This window comes from Leucoraja erinacea, chromosome 1, assembly GCF_028641065.1.
Source record: "Leucoraja erinacea ecotype New England chromosome 1, Leri_hhj_1, whole genome shotgun sequence".
NCBI classification, from domain to species: Eukaryota; Metazoa; Chordata; class Chondrichthyes; order Rajiformes; family Rajidae; genus Leucoraja; species Leucoraja erinaceus.
Genome location: NC_073377.1, coordinates 150,720,166 through 150,743,509, shown reverse-complemented (window position 1 = coordinate 150,743,509; position 23,344 = coordinate 150,720,166). Strand labels below are relative to the sequence as shown.

Below are 23,344 nucleotides of genomic sequence, written 5' to 3'. Positions count from 1 at the left end.
GTTTGGTTTATTATTGTCTTGTGTATGGAGGCACGGTGAAAAACTTTGTTTGCATTTTATCCAGTCATGTCATACTATATATGAACACAATCAAGTCATACACAAGTACAACAATTAGTGCAAAGAGAAAAAGAGTGCCCCATATAATTTTACAGCGTTTTAGCACAGTTAAAGAAAAAGTGTTGATTAGAAAAAGTGCAAGCTTCGCAATGAGGTAGGTTGGAAGACACTCTAGTTGATGAGAGGATTGTTCAGTAGTGTGATGACAACAGGGAAGAAGCTGGTCCTAAATCTGGTGATATGTGCTTTCAAGCTTTCTTTATCGACATTCTGGCCGACAGCAGAGGGAGAGGGAATACCCAGGGTGAAAATTGTCCTAGATTATGTTGGCTGCTTTCTCGAGAGAGCATGGTGTAGATGGAGTAAATTGTGGGAAAGTCGGTTTGATTGACATATTGAACCACATCAGGACTATCTGCAATAGTTTGCAGTCTTGGGTAAAGCTTTCGTCAAACTAAGCTGTAATGTATCCCAATAGGATGCTTTCTGCAGTGTTTCTAGAGAATTTGGTGAGTCATTGGAGCATTTCGTAGGTATCTGTGGAAGTAGAGGCATTGGGGTGCTTTCTTGGCCATAGCAGTATATTCTTTTGTCTGTTATACAATATGTCTTATATTCTGATGTAACACATTATCAAAGTATTGCAACAGAAAGTTTTAATGATATAGTTGAGACAGGAAGTATGTGCTCATGCATGACTTAGTTCACGTTGATTATACTTGGCATTTGGAGAGAAAATTAGTCACTGATCTTTTTTTATTTCATACTGAACCTTTGACAAGTTTGTAACAATCTGCCCATTGATTGTTCTCACTTGGACCATTTTATTGCCACTAATCTCTTCTCATGAATGTGTGAATCTGTGGAATTCTTTGCCACAGAAGGCTGTGGAGGCCACCAGTGGATAATTGAATAGATAGATTCTTGATTAGTACGGGTGTCAGAGATTAAGGGGAGAAGGCAAAGAATGGGGTTGGGAGGGAGAGATAAATCAGCCATGATTGGATGGCAGAGTAGACTTGGTGTGCTGAATAGCCTAATTCTCCTCCTATCACATGATCTTATGATCCCATCTCAAGAACTGTGTTTTCTCTATCTCCCTCAATTTGCCCACCTACCTGAAATTTTGTTTGACTGCCTTCCATCGTTTTGGGACTCTTTAGGGCGGAAGCTAAAGACTCAGGGGCTGATTGAAAGAAAAAAAACGGAACGTTGATTTAATTCATTTCTGGGGAAAGTTTAAAGGTGATATGCGGGGCAAGTTTTTGTACACAGAGTGTGATGGGGGGGTCTGGAACGCATTGCCAGAGGTGGTGGGTGGAGGCAGGTACACTAGTGGCGTTTAAGAGGCTTTAGATAAGCACATGAAAGTGCAGGGAATAGAGGGATGTAGATCATGTGCAGGCGGATAATATCAGTTCAGTATCAGTTCGGCATTATGTTTGTCAAAAACATTGTGCGCTGAAGGACCCATTCCTGTGCGATACTCTTCAATGTTTTATGTAAAACTTACTCTCGGCTTAAATCTATGTCCTTTTGATGTTAATATCCTTAGCATGGGAAAAAGATTCTGACTGTCTGTGCCTGTCTATGCCTTTTGTCATTTTACAAACTTCTCACAGGTCACCTCTCTCAGGTCAACCCTCAGCATTGTTCATTCCACAGAAAACAAACTAGCTTATCCAAAGAGAGCGACAAAATACTGGAGTAACTCAGCTGGACAGGCAGCATCTCTGGAATTGCATCTGCATTTTGTGTGTATCATCAGTTTCAACCAACATCTGCAGTACCTTCCTAAACTAGCTCATCCATTCTCGCCACATATCTATCTCCTATGCACTCTCTCCAGGGCAACAACATCCTTCCAAACTACACAAAATACTCCAAGCACAGTCTAACTAGTTTTTTTGTAATGCTGCAACATAACATTCTAATCATTATATTCTTCGCCACAACTGGTGAAGTCATACATGCTGCATACCTCTTTTACCTCACTATCTAGCTGTGCTCCTTATTTCATGGAAACATAAACTTGAACCCCAATCTAACCATAAATGTTGAAAAAAACGGCCGAGAATATGGTCAGTTTATTTATCTAACAATTTCCCACACACTGGGCTTTTGACTCCATCCTCCTTATTAGAAGGGTATTCAAGGGAAGTGGCATAAAACAAGACATATATGAACAATTCCCTTCCTGTCTCTGGAAACAGAGATCTTATTGCATCTGCAAACACGTCCGATGTATTATAAATGCAAAAGTGGTCAATGAAGGGAAGTGTCAGTATTATGTTTATTGTCCTGTTAGTAGATAAATGGAATGAACTGACTACAGCATCACAGATCACTTAAAAATGCAGCGCATCTGCAGAATTAGAGAATCTATAAAAGCTGCCTTTGTCTGACTTTGTCTTTTGCCAACAGTGGAACATTTACCCTTCACTAAATAAGCCAACTTCAAATCCTCTGTATAATATGTTTATTCATCAGTACTTTTAATAGCTTACATTTAAACTTGGGCAGATAAATCTCACAAAATCGCTGATAGAGTCATAGAGTGATACAGTGTGGAAACAGGCCCTTCAGCCCAACTTGCCCACACTGGCCTACAATGTCCCAGCTACACTCGTCCCACTTGCCTGTGCTTGGTCCATATCCTTCCAAACCTGTCCTATCCATGTACCTGTCTAACTGTTTCTTAAACATTGGAATAGACCCAGTCTCAACTACCTCCTCTGGCAGCTTGTTCCATACACCCACCACCCTTTGTGTGAAAAAGTTATCCCTCGGATTCCTATTAAATCTTTTCCTCTTCACCTTGAACCTATGTTCTCTGGTCCTCGATTCCCCAACTCTGGGTAAGATTCTGTGCATCTACCCGATCTATTCCTCTCATGATTTTTTACACCTCTATAAGATCACCCTTCATCCTCCTGCACTCCATGGAATAGAGACCCAGTCTGCTCAATCTCTCCCTGTAGCTCACACCCTCCAGTCCAGGCAACATCATCGAAAATCTTTTCTGAACCCATTCAAGCTGGACAATGTCTTTCCTGTAACATTGTGTTGTGCCCAGAGCTGAACACAATACTCTAAGTGAGGTCTCACCACCATCTTATAAAACTGCAACATGGCCTCCCAACTTCTATACTCAATACTCTGACTGATGAAGGCCAATGTGCCAAAAGTCTTTATGACAACCTTATCTACCTGCAACTCGACCTTCAAGGAACCATGCACCTGATGTCCTGGATCCCTCTGCTCTACAACAGTCCCCAGAGGCCTACCATTTACTGTGTAGGTCCTGCCCTTGTTAGACATTCCAAAATGCACCACCTCACACTTCTCAGTATTAAATTCTATCAACCAATCCTCAGCCAATCGATCCAGATCTTGCTGCAATCTTTCACAATCATCTTCACTATCTGCAAAATCACTCAATTTCGTATCATCAGCAAACTTGTTAATCTTGCCCTGTATGTTCTCATCCAAATCATTGATGTAGATGACAAAGAGTAATGGGCCCAGCACCGAACCCTGAGGCACACCACTTATCACAGGCCTCCAGTCCGAGAAGCAACCTTCCACCATCAGCCTCTGCTTCCTTCCATGGAGCCAATTTGCTATCCATTCAGCTATCTCTCCTTGGATCACATGTGATCTAACCTTCCAGAGCAGCCTACCATGTAGAACCTTGTCGAATGCCTTACCAAAATCCATGTACACAACATTTTACAGCTCTGATCCATTTTGGTCATGTCTTCAAAGAAATCTATCAAATTTGTGGGACACGACCTCCCACATACTAAACCATGCTGACTAACCCTACTCAGCCCTTGCCCATCCAAATGCCTGTATAACCTATCCCTCAGAATACTCTCTAGTAACTTACCAACTACAGATGTTAAGCTCATCGGCCAATACTTCCCAGCATTTTCCCTGCAGCCCTTCTTGAAAAGAGGTACAACATTTGCCACCCTCCAGTTTTCCGGCACCTCTACTGTATTCAAGGACGACTCGTAAATTTCAACCGGGGCTCCCGCAATTTCCTCTCTAGTTTCCCGCAATGTCCTCGGATATATCTTCTCAGGCCCTGGAGATTTGTCTACCTTCATGCACGATAATACTTTCAGTACTTCTTTGACGGTAACACTGACTGCTCTCAAGACACTTCCATTGACTGCCCCAAGTTACTCCAGCCTACTGTCTTTCTCCTCGGTAAATACAGACGAGAAATACTCATTGAGGACCTTGCCCATCTCCTGTGGTTTCACACAGAGGTGACCGCTTTTGATTCCTGAGATTCCTGAGAGGCCCCACTCTCTCTCTAGTTACCCTTTTCCATATTTATAAATTCTTTTGGGAGTGTGACAACTTTCTATTCATTTGAGTACATTAATTAACAGGCACAAATGATACGGAACAATGCATTATCCAATGACCTATGACATTAAAGGAAACGTTTTAAAAATGATTTGTTTATTAATCTGAAATCAATATGTTATCACAAAAGTCACAATGAAATTCTGAAAAAAAAAATTTCCTGTGCAATTGAAGTGCCTTGATTAATTCAAAATGAAAATGGCATGTTTCCTAACTGGTAAACTGATTAAAATGTTTGATTTTAGTTTCCCTTTACAAGTATGAATGATGATAAAATGTGACAATAACGGACAAGAGTACAGAAAATGGCACGGTGGCACAGCGGCAGAGTTGCTGCCTTACAGCACCGGAGACCTGGGTTCAATCCTGACTATGGGTGCTGTCTGTATGGAGTTTGTACATTCTCCCCGTGACCTGCGTGGGTTTTCTCCAAGCTCTTCGGTTTCCTCCCACACTTCAAAGACTTACAGGTTTGTAAGTTAATTGGCTTGGTTTAATTGTATAAATGTAAAGTTGTTCCTTGTGTGTGTGGAGGATAGTGTTAGTGTGCGGGGATCGCTGGTCCAAGGGCCTGTTTCCACACTGTATCACGAAGCTAAACTGTAGTAAAACAATAGGCAAAGAACTGGATTCTTCTCTCTTTCACTGTAACTTCAGAAAATCCATGCAATCCTTGATGAAATAGCATCATTTCCATTTACATCACTGGGCTAAAAGTTGTTGGCAGAATAATAACAGGTTTAATGACCCTTGTTATTACTATATAAATCACCCTGCAATTAATGCTGTGGAAGAGATAACCTGCCAGTTGGTAATCCCCACAAGCTGTTGGTCAATTTTGTACCATTTCAAATGTCAGCCTTGTTAAAAAAGAATGGAAGCTTACTCTGATCTCTTCTTTAATGCTGCAAAATTACAACACGTGGAGCCTTAGAGTAACGTTCTTCCTTGGCCCAGTATCAGAATATGAGAAAAAAGTGCTCATTACTTCAAATGGTCTGTGCCTTTTGTTTCTTCCAATCCATTCTTTCATCCAATCTTTCTTTCTTTTTATTTCAATCTTTTCTATGTCTCTTTAATTTATTATTTTTCTGTCCCCATTATTACCTTGGAAACACCAGAGACTGCAGATGCTGTAACCTGGACCAAAAAACAACGTGCTGGAGGAACTCAGCGGGTCAAGCAGCATTTGTGGAGATAAATGGACAGACAATACATTGGGTCAGGATCGTTCTTCAGACTGATGGAGTGAGGGAGGGGGGGAGGGGAGGGGACTGGAAAAAAAAGATAGAAGAGGGCAAACCCTGGTAAAAGTGATTGGTGGATTGAAAGAGGGGGGGAAACCTGCAACCCAATGGCATGAACATTGAATTTCCCAATTTCAAGTAATACCTCCCTATACCCCTTCTCTTCCTCCCATCTCCCTGCTCCTTTATGCAATTTTCAGGTAATTATAGGGATTAAAATATTGTTTAAAAAATGAAAAGATTACTTCCTGCTTGTTCTTAAAAGCCAGCAGTGACATAGCAAAACGGTCAGGCATCTGCCACAATCTGGAACTTCTTCATGGTTCCAATTAGCTTTTTACCTTAACCTCACCTTTCGAATTATTGGAAGTGCCAATCATTTTTCCATGTTACTGCAAATAACAAATAATAAGCCATCTTTTCATTCTTGAAGACAATATTTTAATCCCTATCATTGCCTAAGGATTGCTTGTCCCCATTCACTGCTTTACTGAAATACTGAATTCCTTGCGTGGCTTCCTGAAAAAAATAACTGGAATGTGAAAGATATTTGCATTTTAACACACTGGACATGAAATGACTACACAGCAATTTAATCCAAGAGCAATTGCATTATATTGCACTGAATGAAATATAAACTTATATTTTCTTAGATTCTTCACAGAATGAACAAGGAAGTTCAGTGTAGTAATTTATGCAAACAAAATCAATACTGAGGAAGTGAAAAAATACAATTTCTGTGAAAGCTATCCAAGTTTTTTTTAAACATTATACTATTTGTGAACTTGTTGACCACCAGCCAGTAGTTCATGAGCTTGAATCTTGGGGACATGTGCCATTCAATAGTTGTCTTAGAATGGCAACATAATCCAGTCCTAGCTGAGCTGACAGACGGAGTGCCAGAAGCCATCCCATACTGGAGAAAGGAACAACCAACAATGTTTAATATGACACCTTTTGTGAAGCAACTCATGCTGTCTCTGAAGTGAATATGACAAATGCTAAAGAAGCACATGCCAACAATATCCTGAAGAGAGACACAAAAAGCAGGAGTAACTCAGCGGGTCAGACAGCATCTCTGGAGAAAGAGAATAGGTGATGTTTCGGGTCGAGACCCTTCTTCTGACTCAATATCCTGACTTGGCAGTATGAATAACTAAATACAGAGTAAAACACACAGGTTTGGTTAAAGAGGCTAAAGGATCAAAAGGTTGTATGGTTGAACTTGAATGGTTGCAAGGTTTTTCCATATACTTTGCCGAAAGTCAAAACAAGTAGGATGTTTATTGTCCGATATCTTTACAATGTGCAATAGATTTTGCATTTTAGCTTTCAAACAAAGACAAGCTTTCTAAAGATCTCGTATCTTTTGGATGGATGTTGGATTCTGATATAAGCCACTATTACTGAATCTGCAATCATTCATAAATCCAGCTCTGGATACTGTGGCCAGGCAGTTTTCTTGTGGACTTTGAACAACAAACTGGATTTAAAATCATTAGAAACCAGCATCTTTTACCATCTGCAACTTCTTGGATAGCATTCACAGAAATTGTATTTTTCACTTCCTTAGTATTGATTTTGTTTGGATAGATTACTACTCTGAATATATGAAATAACCCAGTACTTAATAGGTTCAATTTATCCAAAGAACTTCATTTGACAACTAAGATATGTGACAGCTTCAACCCACAAAATATTAACAATGCCTGAACATTTTGAGTGGATTAACCCATGATTTTTTTAATGTGTTTATAAATAAAGTAATTCACAAAAACAGAAAGATGAAATACTTACTACCACAATAATTGTATGCAAGAACACGAAACAGTACACCAGGAGTTAATTCTGTCCAAACAGTGCAGTAAGAAAAAAAAACCATTAAGCAGCGACATCTGACCTCTCTCGGAAATTACATTGTTTGAATTATAGTAATTGTTAGGTTAGCAGGTTCAGTAATCACTTGTTTGTTGCAAGCTTCAGCAAGCATCAAACATTGTTTGTGGATGCACTGCTATCAAAGACTTTGGGGCATTTCAGCTAAAAAAACTGGGAATTCTGATGGCATAGTATTTCCTTAAGAATGCATTAAATTATATGCTCAAGCCTTGGATTGTCGTCTCAATTTCTAATCTTTTTATTCAGAAGAATATGTATAAATAACTAAAGCAGTAGAGCACAGAAACAGATAGTGAATAAAAGCTATGTTGATTGGTCATTGTGGTAATTGCTAAACCACAGAGTAACGTTCGGCTGTTGTTGCGGCTCACATTGTAGCCCCTGGGCCCAGCGCTTTTTTTGGGCCGGCACCACTGACAGGACACATGGGACTCCCTCTCCTCTGTATTATGGTGAAAGTCATCACAGGGCATTTGGAAAATATAATAATATTGGGCAAAGCCAATGATGCCATGTGTTTAGTGGAATAGTCATGAAGATTCAATAAAATACTTTCTGTTCTATTTATGAATAACATCACACAGAACCATTTTGGCTGATCAGCTACAGAAATTTACCTCCAAATCTTTTAAGGAAACTGTGTGCAACATCATTCAAAAATAACTGCATTTTTACATGGAGATATCATCATGTTTATGCAATCTTAAAGAAAATTGGCAAAGACGGTTACATGTTCCGTCTAAAATGAACTGTGATCTAAGAAGTTATAGATATTTTTCTGTGCCTAGTACTGTTTATTCAGAGAAGAACTGCACTGAATTTTCTCAATCTTACATGAGAATCTAAGCAAATTTTATTCACCTCTATTAAGCATTTAAAATTGATCAAATGTCGCCGTGGCTATCCCACGAGGTTGAGGATGATGGTCTATGCTCCATTGTTTTTCTGCTCACAGAACTAAGATGCCCGTGCGTGTGTTTGTTTAACATGTACTTGATGTTGCACTCCAAGAAGCACACAGTCCTTCACAAATCAATCAACTAGTTCCAATGGCAAGGGAACCAAGACGATTGGAGCTGATAGATCTGTTGCAGCTTTCATCCGCCTTCACAGCCGTTGTGTTTGCGGTAACTTTGTCCTCCCGGTCCGCCGTTGAGGTCTTGTACGTTGGATCGTTCTTAGTCAGGACCCTCATCCTCGACCTTACTGCCATGGATGGCCCTACCAGAAGCTGGTGCTTCTGACGGCATCGCTCTCGGAATCATGGGGGCACGCAAGCCTCTTCACCACAACAAGGTAAACGATCCGAAGAAGATTATCAAATGTAATATTAGGTAGAATCAAAAACTGCTGTAGGAACTCTGTAAGTCAGAGAATGGTTTGTGTCTGTCTATATTCCTCCCCAGATGCTGCTTGACTCGCTGTTCCTCCAGCGGTTTGTTTATCTGTTCAAGATTCCAGTATCTGCAGTCTCTTACGTTTCTCTTAAGGACATTAGGCATTGATACAGAATGTGTTGTTAATAATAGGCGCTCCCTTGTCCTCAAAGGACGATAAGATGCAGCATAACGCTATTCTTAATCAACCCCAATCTCAATGTATCTGAGCAAACAAAATCCTTTACTAAAATATTTGCAGCACTATTCATTAGCTGCCCACTGAGGATGAATTTCCAGTCTTATTCCACACAACCTTGGAAATCCTGTAAAAAATATTTATTTTCACTTCATGATTTCCATCTCATCTTCAGGAAGTAATCAGGAAAACACCCATTTCCGGGGTCTCTCTCTGCGAGTTCACTAATATATTACTGCATGCATGAGACATAATGTTGTACAGTAGATTCACCTGGAACTGTGATTGAAAACCCCACAAAATCTCAAGTTAGATATTTACGAAACTCACATTTGTTGCTATTTCTATATTATATTAGATCTTTATAAGTAAATTATAAGTTACAGCAAAATCATATTTTAAATACATTGTACAATATTTTAATGAGAATCACAGAACAGTTCAGGTGGAGGGTCAATTTTAATCATTGTACTGAATAAGTTCAGAGGTTATTATATGAACTTGCTGACAATTGTCACTGAATTTTTGAATTATGTATAAAAAAATAAATATAGAAGCTGAATCCAAGATTCTAGTGATATTCAGCCATCAGTTGCACTAACAACTGAAGTTTTGCACCAAATTTATATGGAAAAATATGAACACAAATAAATCAGTTAATCTATATTCAAGCTAAATCCTCCAATGTACAATGAATAACTATAAATAAATAAATGGAGTCTTGATTCATTCTAAAATAGGAATGGGTTTCACATTGGAAATGAAAATGATTGAGGTGCGCATCTTAAATCACTGAACTTGCTCCTGGACATATTAAAGACAAGGGTTATGTAGGTTCATTTTGGTGTTGACTCACCCAAGCCCAGTCATAGGACATACAACAGTACAACACAGGAATAGGGCCCTTGGCTCATAATGTCTGTGCTGAACATGATGCCAAGAAAACTAATCTCATCTATCTGCACATGATCCCTATCCCTCATTCACCGAGGATTACATTGTAAAAATATTCAATTTATCAATTTTAGATTTCAAAACTGATAAACAATTTTAGTTGGCTTTTTTTCAATATTAGAAAACATGTTGTTCAATCCTGCAAACTTGGCTTTACAACATTCGCTGAGAGACTTAGAATTTGTGCCGTTTTTATTTCTCTTTATTTTACTTGCAGTTGTCAAAGTCGCAGCAGGAATCTGGATACCTTTGGCTGCCATTTACAATATACAGATATTAATGAAAAAAATAGACTCAAAGAACTGCAGATGCTTGAATATAGAACAACATACAAAGTGCTGGAGGAACTCAGATAGCATTTGTGGAGAGAATAAAAGCAGTATTCACACTCTAATGGGAGTCTTAAAATTTGCAAATGCATGATAATTATTTTGCACATCCTTTGAAGCCCCCGTCTAATAATCTACTCAAATTTAAATAAGATGTGAGATTGGATCTGTCCAAAAATCATAAAAAGGCAATGGCAAAAGTTCAGGTCTTATGCAAGCTATTTAGCTACTGCATAAGATATAAGATAACAACAATTTATATCTACTTTGTCATCTATTGCATCAGGTGTCATCTATATACATAACAGCTGGAGCAAAATGTATCCAAATTATAAACTTTAAAGATGAGGCAAAAATAATGAGCATTACAGTAGCCTTTAGTTACTCAAGAGAGGGTTTTGGAAAGGATCACCATCTGTAATTGATATGAAAAAATAATGTGTTGTTGGCTGCACTGTTGAACAACTTTACATTATTGATCATTAATCTTGCAGGAGCAGTACCACAATTGTTCATCCTAAAGGAGGGTTGTCAAATGCTATTAGAATGGGGTATAATGGGATAGATGGTGCATACAGAATGAAGCAATCATTTGAATAAGGTCATCTTCAAACATGACAGTATGCTTAGCTTAAAACAATAACAATGCGGTACTATTTTCCCAGTGCTCAATGGTATTGTGGTGGTTTGTGTCATATATGAGATATAACCCAGATGAAGATCTACATTTTGTGACGTTGCATTGTCCACGATGATCTCCCGGCTTCACTCTGGAATTCATCTGGAACATCCCCACCCATATCCCATCTAGGCCAGCCCCAGCATTTGTCCTGTGGTTCCTCAAACCTGAACAACCGCTTCTCTCCAATATCTCCCAAAAGCCAGAATCCCCAGGTGGAAACATCAGGCCATCGGTCACATCATCTAGGGAAAGTGTGGTGACTGTGGGACTCAACTGAGTAGGATAATAAGAGCAAATCACAAAATACAGGGGAAACTCAGAGGGTCAAGTACCATATATGAAGGACATGGATAGGCGACATTTCAGGTCGGGACCCATCTCCGGATCATAAAATAGTCTGGGATTAAAGAGTAAAATCTTGAAGAGTCTTGGAATGAGGAGATTGGTTGTGATATTAAAGAAGTGAAGGACGATTGCAATTCGACCCGGTAGGATTCACAAGAGATTGTTAGTTTGAGGAAATGAGAGTACAAAGCTATCACATAGGATATCCTCATTATTCGCTCTGCAAGCCTTTAGTAAAATGCATGAGACTAAATAAGAATTATTGGAAGTTGTCCTTCGGGTCTTCTGATACAATCGCGGGGATCTTGGTCCAACTGGGCTGAACCCTCCTGGCAGCGCCTGGAAGGGAATGTGTGCTGTGTGTGAATTGTAGGGTTCAGCTTGGGAGACCCAGAGAAGGAATAGAAAGGCTGAGAAATATATCCTCCATCTGGGATTTCATCTCAACAAGATCTGGCAAAAACTATGGCAACAGCATTAGGAACTGAGATAAGGTTGACCGCAACCAGGGATCTCTCTTGGAAGACAAATACTTGTTTCACTTGGCAAGCACCAGCTATCAAAGGTACTGCATTCTACGAACAAATACTGTATGTGCATTTCTGGACTCATGTTGAATTACTACGGAACACAGTGGGCGCCGGCTGGAGGCGGCATCCCAGCGATGAGAGAGATGCGGGAGGTGTGATGGAGGCTGTTGGGCCGTTAGTCTGAGTGGTAACGGTGAATAGTGGGAGCAGAATCTGTCACCCATCCGCCCCAGGCACCTCCCTGGGCTGTGTACCTGTCCCCTTTGGTTGTGTGAGCAGTCTGGGCATGAGCAGTCCCGGTGTGGGCAGTGCGGGTGTTAGCTGTCCCAGTGTGAGCAGTGGGAGTGTGAGCAGTGGGGATTTGAGCAGTGTGGGTGTGAGCAGTCCCAGTGTGAGCAATGGGAGTGTGAGCAGTGGGAGTATGGGCAGTGCGGATGTGAGCAATGGGGGTGTGAGCAGTGCGGGTGTGAGCAATGGAGGTGTGAGCAGTGCGGGTGTGAGCAGTGCGGGTGTGAGCAATGTGGGTGTGAACAGTCCCAGTGTGAGCAATGGGAGTGTGAGCAGTGGGAATGTGAGCAGTGGGAATGTGAGCAGTGCGGGTGTGAGCAGTGCGGGTGTGAGCAATGGAGGTGTGAGCAGTGGGAGTGTGAGCAGTGGGGATGTGAGCAGTGAGGGTGTGAACAGTCCCAGTGTGAGCAATGGGAGTGTGAGCAGTGCGGGTGTGAGCAGTGCGGGTGTGAGCAATGGAGGTGTGAGCAATGGGAGTGTGAGCAGTGGGGATGTGAGCAGTGCGGGTGTGAGCAATGTGGGTGTGAGCAATGTGGGTGTGACCAGTGCGGGTGTGAGCAGTCCCAATGTGAGCAGTGCGGGTGTGAGCAGTGCGAGTGTGAGCGTGAGCAGTGCGGTGTGAGCAGTACCGTTGTGATCAGTGCGGGTATGAGCAGTGCGGGTGTGAGCAATGTGGGTGTGACCAGTGCGGGTGTGAGCAGTCCCAATGTGAGCAGTGCGGTGTGATCAGTGCGGGCGTGAGCAGTCTCGGTGTGATCAGTCCCGGGTGAGCAGCGCCAGCGACCTTCCCTGTTGCTGATCCGGCGTGAGCCCTCGCTCAGGACCAACAGCAAGGTCCTGGCCTCGGTGCAACACGAGCCCACCCCACCAACTTTAAACATATTGCTGTGAATGATTGAGAAACAAATTAAACTATTTGCAAAAATACATCCATACTTACTGATTCCACATCGGTAAACCGGCGCGCGCTAACAGGGTGTCACCAAGCCGCTCGTCTGGGGAATGGGCGGAGGCAAAACCAGTTCACCCATAAAATGACCTGTTCATGTGCCGCCTTTTAAAAAGGCCTGTGGCCAATTGTAGCATGTTGTAAAGTAGATCACACAATCTTATCCCAACAAAAACTCTCTTGTCTTTCATTCCTATCACATCGACTAAAATTGGCATTGAGATTCCATAAACGACTACATTGCGTTCATCCTATTGGCATTGGCTTTTTATTGTTGGGTGCACCAAGATACCATGAAAGATTATGGTGGCATGCTGTAGAGTCAAATAATACTACACATGAGTAACACAAGGCAAACATAAGTACTACAGATATTGCAAAGTGAACAATACTCGATGGCAAAGTTTCTTTTGTTATAGTGTTATAGCATTATAATTACTGGGAAAGTGTAAATACAAAGTGCAAGGTCTGCAATGAGGTAGGTTGGAAGATCTTGATTGTGTCCCTTCAGGTGCCTGACAACAGGAGGAAAGAAACTGTTCCTGATTCTGGTGTTATGTTCCATTAAGCTTTTAGTAATACAGCGTGGAAACAGGCCATTCGGCCCAACTTTTGTATCTTCTTTCTGACAGGATAGGGGAGAAGAGGGAATGACCTGGGGGAAAATGGTGCTTGATTATGTGGGCTTCTTTCCCGAGGCACATGAAGGGAGATGGAGTCGATGGTGGGAGACTGGTTCATGCGATGTGTTACATCCACAACTCTCTGTAATTTCTTACGGTCTTGGGCAGAGCTGTTGCTCAACCAAGCTGTGGAAGTTGGTAAGAGTCATTAGAGACATGTTGAAGTTCCTTAGTCTTCTGATGAAGTACAGGCATTGCTGGACTTTCTGGGCTGTAGCTTCAATGTGGTTTAACACCAGGTCAAATAATTGGTGATCTTTATGTGGAGAGAGATTCAACATAGAAACACATCCTTCATACCACAAGTTACCTGCCCGACTATCCACTATCCACTTTTATGCTAATCCAACCCCAACCATTTTTTGTTATTTTTACATTCCTTTCAACCCCTCCAGATTCTACCACTCCCTACAGAAATTATTTCCAGTAGCCAATTAATGTACCAGCCCACAAATTAATTTTGGTTTATTATTGTCACATGTACCGAGATACAATGACAAAATGTGTTTTGTGTTATCCACGTAAATCATAAAATACATGAGTTACACCAGGTAGTGCAAAAAAGAAAATAAACAGTGTGCAGAATATACCATTAAAGCTACAAAGAAAATGCAATTTTAAAAAATGCATTGGCATGATTAGGTAGATTGGAAGATCGGGGATTCATCCCAAACATATGAGTCCTTCAATAGGTACACAAAAATGCTGGAGAAACTCAGCGGGTGCAGCAGCATCTATGCAGCGAAGGAAATAGGCAACATTTCGGGCCGAAACCCTTCTTCAGACTGAGTCCTTCAATACTTTGATTACAGCGGGGAAGAAGCTATTCTTGAATCTGGTGTATATTTTGGGGATGTGGGAGAAAGAACCAACAAGGTCACGGTAGCTCCACAAGCTGTGCTACTGTGCCAAGCCCCCTTGTTCAATCAATCCTGCTTCTCCACTCACGACTGTTTACAAGCCCAGCCTTTGCACTCTGCTGACGACAGCACCAAAGCCATTTGTCATCCTGGACAATTCCATTTCCACCCCTGCACATTCTATAAAATACCCTCTGAAACTCTCAACCTCTGCACGTATCTTGGCAATTCTCCCATTTAATTCTGTTTGCATCCAATCCTGAATTTTAAAGCTGCATGGGACGGTTGTCAATGCTGTCAAGATTTAAATTGGGGTTTTTTCTGTTATCACGATGATTAGATTTCCATTGGGCATATTTTCTCATTGTTTTGTTCCCAGTCTTTACATAGAAATCATGAGAAGAGAACCTCTGTGGAAATTCACCTCTTGCAGTTTCAATTGTCAGGTAGTTTGCACTCTTCAACTCCATCCTTACCTTCCATTCGTCGCCTACAATAATAGTGTATCCAAGCACAGCTCACACTGCATCTCTAAACTAAACGAAACTAAATTAATTTTAGGTTTAAAGAGTCTGAAGTAGGGTCTCAACCCGAAATGTCATCCATTCCTTCTCTCAAGTAATGATGTCTGTCCCGCTCCAGCTTACTCCAGTTTTTTGTGTCCATCTTACTCCAGCTTTTTGTGTCCATCTTAAACTTGCAGAGCATCCACTGGAACTGTCGAGCTTGAATGTGTTCATACACCGTCAGTGAACAACTGGACTCCCTTCCCAAAGCAGCTTTTGTTTTTAATTGCTGCATTAATATAATCTAGCTCCTGTGTGTTTAATGAAGGGAAAGAAACTCTATGCTAATCCATAAAATGGGTTGATTTTCTTTGCATGATTTCTAGATAGCATAGTTATGATTGACAATGCCTTTTTTTAAAAAAACACAAAAAATGTCCAGGCTTTTCAATGCATTAACCACATGTATTATGTGTTTCATGTGTTTCCATAGGATTCGCAGAAATTTGACAAACCAAAATGGTGGCCTGTATGCTGAAATTATTAGTTTGCCCTCAAGTACAAGCTCCTATCGCCATTTTGTAGCCACTCGCTGGCTTCCCTTGCACTCCGTTAATAAAGAGCAACACATGCTTTCTTCAAATCTCACACGTTTATCCAGCAGGTAGGGAAATCGAACAGGCCAGATAGCATTTCTCTATTAAGTTGCAAATTCATGATGAATTAAATCATCTAGTTGGGATTGTGGATAATTGTCTGGAAACAAACAGAGTCTTATTTCCAATATGGGTGCTTTGTAGCAAACCCAGCAGGAAGGGAATATATGGATGTTCAAAGTGAACATTAATCGACTGAGTGCAAGGTTATATTCGCCCTGTCCTTGTTAAGACATCACTGTTAGTTCACTTCTGTCACTTTCCACTAATTATGTTAAATGTATTTAACAAAATGTATTGAACCTTGTAAAACATCTTAAAGCACATCACAGCAACGGTGATCAGAAAAACACGTATCTGCATGGGATAGTTAACTGAAATATCAAGGGCATTAAAAATAGATTTTAAGTAGCATGTTAGATTAGAAGAGAGTTGTTAGTGGTGGGAAGGTTTAGACAGTAAATTCCACACGTAAGAGTTATGGCAGCTGAAGGCACAACCCTGGAATGGTTAAATTTGGCCTTGACCGAGAGGCCTGAAATAGGATATTATTAGGCTGTAGAAAAGATTAAAGAGATCGGATGGAGTGAAGGATATGAAAACACGAGTGAGGGATATTAAAACCCGAGTGCTGTTTGACAGAAGCCCCGTGAAAGAAGGAGATGAGGAGGAATTTCTTTAGTCAGAGGACGATGAATCTGTGGAATTCAGTCACAGAAGGCTGTGGCGGCCAAGTCAATGGATACTTTTAAAGCAGTGATAGATTCTTGTCAGAGGTTATGGGGAGAAGGCAGGGGAATGGGGTTAGGAGAGAGTGAGAGATCAGCCATGATTGAATGGCGGAATAGACTTGATGGGTAGAATGGCCTAATTCTAATCCTATCCCATATGACCTTATGAGTCAGTAAACATGTCCCCTTGGCCGAATGAGAGAATAGACACGTCTTAAATTTATCAGATATCTTTCGTTTTGTTATCCATCGGTATTTTATGCATGCATATTATCTACATCGTGTTTTATAATACATAATATATATATATATATGTTATAATATATATCGCCTGCCCATAGGTATTACAGGGCAGGCGATACAGGGATTATTGCGCCGTTGCTCCATTGTATCTGATCACCAAATCTTATGCACAACTGCTTACCCACGCTACTCACAAACCATTGACAATTTAGAAACATAGAAAATCGTATTAACATCGGCGCTCAAATGCATGCACTTGTACGTTGATGGGGTCATTTCCGTGAATCAAAATAATTGCACTTAATAACGGATTAAATTATCCAATAAAAAAAATCCAATAATGGATATTGATATAATTAATGAGATCAGAGGGTCAATCCCCAAATTACATTTACCACACTTATCAAACGTCACAATTTGTATAAAATCTATTCGCTTTTGGGCATTAATATTTATTTTGCAGAAGATTAGTAAATTGAAAAGCAATCCCAAAATGTGAACCTGCGTGCAGGGGAAGACGGCACTTTTAACCCAATGCGGTATAATCTTCTGTATCGCTAATCGAATTCAACAGTCCAGGGTCAAAACAGACCATCTCAGATAAATTTGATTTGGACGAAGAAATAAAGTTCCATGTAGACCAAGGAACTGTAGTAGAAATCGGTTTACAAAAAACACACAAATTGCTGGAGTAACTCAGCGCGTCAGTCATCATCCCCTGAGAACATGGAGAGGCAACGCTTCGGGTCGGGAGTCTTGGCTTCAGACAAATAAAGATGAATGCTTAACTTGCGAGGTGAGGGATATCGTGCTGCATTCCTGAATCGGAATGATCCAAGATTTTTCCTAAATGGATTGTGAAATGTGAAGGTGTGGGTGACTTGCGTGGACCGTATGTTGTAGGGACAGATGGGATCTGCTGGACTGAATAGAGCCCGTTTCCTTGCTGACCAATCTGCCCCCTGGTGGTAAGTGAACAACCAGCGTCTTCAGCAGGAATTAGCTCCCGTGCAGAACCACTTAACCGAAATATATCCTCTAACCATTGACAGTTCAGTCACAAACACGCTCCAAGGCATATATATATATATATATTTTTTTTTTTTTATTTGCAAGGGATTGGGAGCATACTTTGAGATCCGATACGCTGACTGGAATCCGCAGCGAAACTGACACTCATTCCACCCGCACACAGGAGACCAGCCATTTTATGAAAGGGGGGATTCAGGCAGCTCGCAGTTGGGGTTTGGTCCGCCGGTTCCAGAGAACAAATCAACGTTGGGCTACAATAGTGAAACTTAAAAACTGCATGCAGATATTCAAGCAATAACAGCGTTTTCTGCAATGTATGAATAAGCGGATCTGTGCGGGCAGCTGGAATTCAACTGTTCGCTTCCTTGTTTCAAATGCTGAGGACCAAAATGTTTTTGCAGAGTAGGTTTGAAGAAAAGGGTCTCTATCTCCATCCAAACCATCCAAGCCGTGACGTACATCGGGTGCTTTGCTTAAGCACAATTAATGTTTCTACAGCAGTAAAAAATAGGAACTCCATGTACTGCACAGAGAACTAAATGTGTCGCATTAATATTCATATTCTGCTGGAGCACTCATACGCCCTGTCACTTGCAATGACAGGAGCGTGGAGATCCACGCAAAGGCTTTATTCCGGAGCTCTGCGAAATCGCCTTCGCGAACCTGAGTGGGAGATCTTGCCCGGTGTGAAATGACATGACTAGGGAGGAGCGCGCTTGCCCGTGTTGCAATTTCATTTTAATGCACATTCGGCGAATGAAGGTGTTTCATTTGTAAGCGACACTGACGTTTTATTTTGCTACCCCCACCCCGCTCTCACCGCATCCACATCAATGGGATCCCAGTGAAAGGAGCACCGGAGTCATAAATTGGACAGTGAGCATTGACTACCGATTGATACCCAACAACATATTTGTGAAATCGACACGGTGAAATAACCAGGAACAGCCCAATCGGATAACCCGAGCGGACAGTCCTATACGCGCGCCATTATAATATTCCTATTGAATCCAATTCATTTAATTTGTATCCTACATATAAGATGCGCCTTTGGTTGTATAATGTTATATAATGAGGAAGATTAAAGCAATTTAATTGTCCCAGCCTCGAACAGAGAAAACAAAATCACAGCGGCAGCCAGCGCGCACACACACACACACACAAAAGGAAAATCTCACATAAAAAGCTGCACAGGAAAACTACGAATGCAAGTGGAATACACAATCATATCGTGGCTTGATGTTCTCACACAATGAAGACAGGCACATTTGGATCTTGTCGCGTCTAGCTGATCTGGGCAAGAAACGCCCACCCACTCCGCCCCCTCCCCCTCCATTAAAGCTTCATCTTCGGTGACTCTAAATGCTCATACATCTCCGTTCTGTAATGTTGAGAGATAATCTAGTGTGGCGGAATTTACGCTTCTCCCTCCCGACGGTACAATTTTTACAGCCACGCATATAAAACATGTACATATCCATTTACTGTGAATTTCGCTCCACTTCGTGTGTAAGCTCTATGCATTCCTTTCCTAACACCCACACACACACACAGGGTGCGAATGACCATGCATTTGGTTGATCTCCGTTCGTTGACTAGTGTGCTTCTATGTCATGTATGTTTCGGTGTTATACCACTGCAGTGGCGTGACGTCAGCGTCATATCACCCAATTTGTGACCTACCTTGGTGACATCAGAAATAATAATGACCAACGTTAGTTTTTCTTACTGTGGTATAACCAGAACGCATCATTTGGGACCCGACCTAATAACCCACTGGTGTTTCCTCCCATCGTTAGTTATTGCCACGGTTCACTCTCCGAGTGCATTCCACTCGGCGTGTAAAACCGTAGAGGAGATGTGCTCCTGACCCTACCTACCCGCCCACACCATCTTTACCCTTCCCCTCTCTACAGCCCGCTGCTACTTGTATGTGGGCAGTGGAGCAACTGCCATTGAGGTGGTCGTGCCACAAAATATGAACGGTGTCTGGGGGAAACAAAAATAGTTTAACACACAAGACACATCATGCTAATAAAACCCAAAACAATTAGAAAGGGGGGGGGGGGGATATGTGTTTTTGTTTTCGTTTCGCTACAGATGGCTTTCACCGCTCACGATACCTTATATCACCCCAGACAGACACACACACACACACACACAGCACAACAGCCTGGCACGGAGAAATACAACATCGCATTTAACCGGTACCCAAGTTGAAGCAGATTGCTAATAAACACTAGACGAGCCGTCCCTGTCGCTCATGCTAAGGGACACAAACATTCCAATACATTTCGCATCGCCCGCTTCAAGATTACTTACATGCATTGGTTATGGCGAAGCTGTTCGCTACCTCCAAATTGTCAACATGGGGCGTCAGCCTCAGTTCATGAGAATTATGCTGGAAAATTCCTAAACGAAATGCACTGTATTCCTGATCTGCTCCTCTTGGGAATAACCCCCCTATTAAAAAGAAAATATATATATTGATAACTAGTTTTATATACCCTTACCACTGTTGATTAAACCCATCAATACAATAATAGCCCCCAGCAAGATTTAGAAGATCTTGAAAAGATATGTCAATTGAAATTACTGATACCAAAATCTGATTGACAATCTCCTCCAGAAGTAAACAGCTATTAAAAACATTTTGTGCCTATCTTCTGTTAAAAACATCCATATTAGCCACTGATTCTTGGTCTAATGCTTTACGAACGGCGAGGACAATCGATAGAATTGGGACATTTCACACAAAATAATGTTTTAAAGATTTTATTTGGTAATTAAAATGATTTTTACTGGAAAGTAACTCACCGATTTGTACGCTGGTGGGGGAAGAGGCACTGAACGCCAGTCCGCATAAGCAAGAAGCCAGGAAGAGCGATATATGCTGCATAATCTTTTGCATTTCCGAAAAAAAAAGATTGCAACCGCGTTATAATCCTTTCCTTCTCAGGATTTGTTGTAAGGTTCGGGTCCTTTACATAACGCCGTTTCGAGAAAGGGGAGAGAAAAGAGAAAAAACAATAAACACCTGGTTGATGAACGCTGCCCTCTCGATTGAATAAAAAAAAAGCAGCAGCGGCGAGAACAGGAACAGTGGGAAAATGTGAAAAGCAGTTTTAGCACTGCGCTTTACCCAGCAACACCCCTTCAGCACAGCCACGCTGCCAGAGACATGTCCTGATTCTTAATACATCCGAACACACGAAAAAAAACCGATCGGCGACCGAACACATGCACGTTTCTCCCTACCAATCCAGAGAGAGGAGTTCTCTCGCAACCATGAAGCGTCCATGTTATTTCTGAATGTTGTTTCCTTAACCTATCCATTTTAACATGTTACTTACGATCTGCATATTCACCACCACCATTGGAATGACTTATTTCATCTTACCTCCCCTCCCGAACGCGACTCATTTCTAATGACAAGCATTGGTATCAGTTTGGGGAGGGGGAGGTGGCGGGTGAAGAAGAAAATCGCCTATGTCCATCGTTGTGCCTTTAATACAATTCACGTTTTTTAAAAAAAAAATCACAACGCACGATTTAATGACAAATAATCTACAATTGTCATAAATCAACGAAGCTCATATTAATTCCCGTTTGCTGTTGACAAGGCGCTGTTGATTATATTTCAGTGCCAACCTGAAACACAAATTGTACGATAGCGATCGTCCAACATTTCCATTCATTCATTAAACATCGACCTCACGGATGTTGGGATCTAATCGCACGGGCAGCAAGCCTCTTCAAAGATATTAATCACTCACCTGATTGTTTTTTTGATGAAGGTGATTTTTTTTTCAGAATCCCAAACTAATTATTGATATAATTTTAATCAAACATGCCAGTCCGGCTTTAATATTGTAACAAACTATTCGCGATACTTATGTAAGATGTTTGGTTTAATAATCAATGTTAGTAATGACAATATTTTTCAACGCATATATCTGGTAGTCGCGCTGTACACAATTTAAACAAATGAAAATGTTTATTTTTGCCGGGTCATTAATTTAGCTGTGGATTAAATCTATTTTTGTAACGTGAGGTATAGGTATGATCGACGAGTTCATTCTTGCTAAATGCGATCTCTACAATGTAGCTATTATACAATGTCCATTTTGAACGCAAGAAGGAATGTTACGACCAATTTATCATCTCTATTTAATATGATCGATTTAGAAATGTTACATTAATGCGAATTAAAGTCAGATATAGAGAAAGGCATTGGACAAAGGACATCTCACGATAATGCATCCTGGTACCCACGTAGGTGGTTATACATCCAGTGACTTGTTAAATGCGTTGTTATTGATATTGAAAGCTTATGGTCACATAGGCTAATGACTCAAGAAAAATGACAATACAACATGCATTTATCCTTTCCTACTTGTTAACTCATGCAGATTATAACATTTGTGCCGAACCACCAAATCATATGTACACGCCTACTCCCAAAACAATGCAGGACCCCTCTCGTTTTCGGGGCTACGACTTTAAGAGTAGAAAAAACCAACCAATATGTGATTGAAACACTGACGTACCAAGCAAGATAAAACCAGATTTCAGTTGAAATGTGTCCTGAAGGAGTTTACACCTTTTGACTGGTCAAACGATTGAGACCTATGTATTTGCGTCAATCTCCTAATCAAATAATTGTATTGAAAGGGCTAGCAACACGTATCATCTCTCGTATTCCTTTCCCCCCTGAGTCTCAGTCTGAAGAAGGGTCTCGACCCGAAGCGTCACACATTCCTTCTAAGCAGAGTTGCTACCTGTCTGCCCCGCTGAATTACTCCAGGTTTTTGTGTCTATCTTTGGTTTAAACCTGCATCTGCAGTTCCTTCCTACACGTATTGCCTCCTAAACTTAAATACAGCCAATTTCACTTTGAAGTCAAGACGCATCAAATATGTTTAATTTTTGTCAGGGTACAGGGTTAACGTAAGGAATGCTAAGTGGGAGGGGCCACACACTGAGCCTTTCATTCCTTCTGGATAATCAAGGGCTTTGATCTATATAGAGATACGTGCCCCCGCGCTACCCGTCAATTGGAGGTAAACAGGTGACAAGTGTCACCTGCTCTAAGTAACAATACTCTAGGTGGTAAATGGAAATAACACAACTAACAGTTGAAAATCCACGCCACACCCAGAATTATTCCCGGCTAATTATTATGATGTTTTATGTCCAATTGAGCTCCAATTGGTGTGATCGCAAAATGAAATATATACTGATTTTGAAAATTCCTTGTATGGAATTATCTTCTCTCATCCCAATGTCACCCGAGTAAATGAAATTAACCCAATGTCACTACACATCCGGTAACATTTCTGAAATGTATCGAGTTTTTTTAAAGGTCCTTTACAGTTGATGAAACAAACTG

At 41.1% G+C, this 23,344-nt stretch overlaps 1 protein-coding gene across 6 annotated transcripts in view; it reads right to left on the bottom strand.

Annotated features, from left to right (window-relative positions):
* The window catches only part of gria2b (glutamate receptor, ionotropic, AMPA 2b), a 111,848-nt gene extending 90,669 nt beyond the window's left edge, over nucleotides 1-21,179 (bottom strand). For 2 of the 6 annotated variants that reach the window (XM_055645787.1, XM_055645767.1), the window contains exons 1-2: nucleotides 20,770-21,179; nucleotides 20,275-20,415 (exon numbers count right to left, since the gene is read on the bottom strand). In XM_055645787.1, the coding sequence (XP_055501762.1) occupies nucleotides 20,275-20,415; nucleotides 20,770-20,863 (235 nt within the window). In that variant the 5' untranslated portion in view covers nucleotides 20,864-21,179. The remainder of the gene's footprint in view (nucleotides 1-20,274; nucleotides 20,416-20,769) is intronic. The other 4 variants (XM_055645797.1, XM_055645758.1, XR_008724556.1 and 1 more) reach the window with 3 other exon arrangements.
* Nucleotides 21,180-23,344: the final 2,165 nt, after the last annotated feature.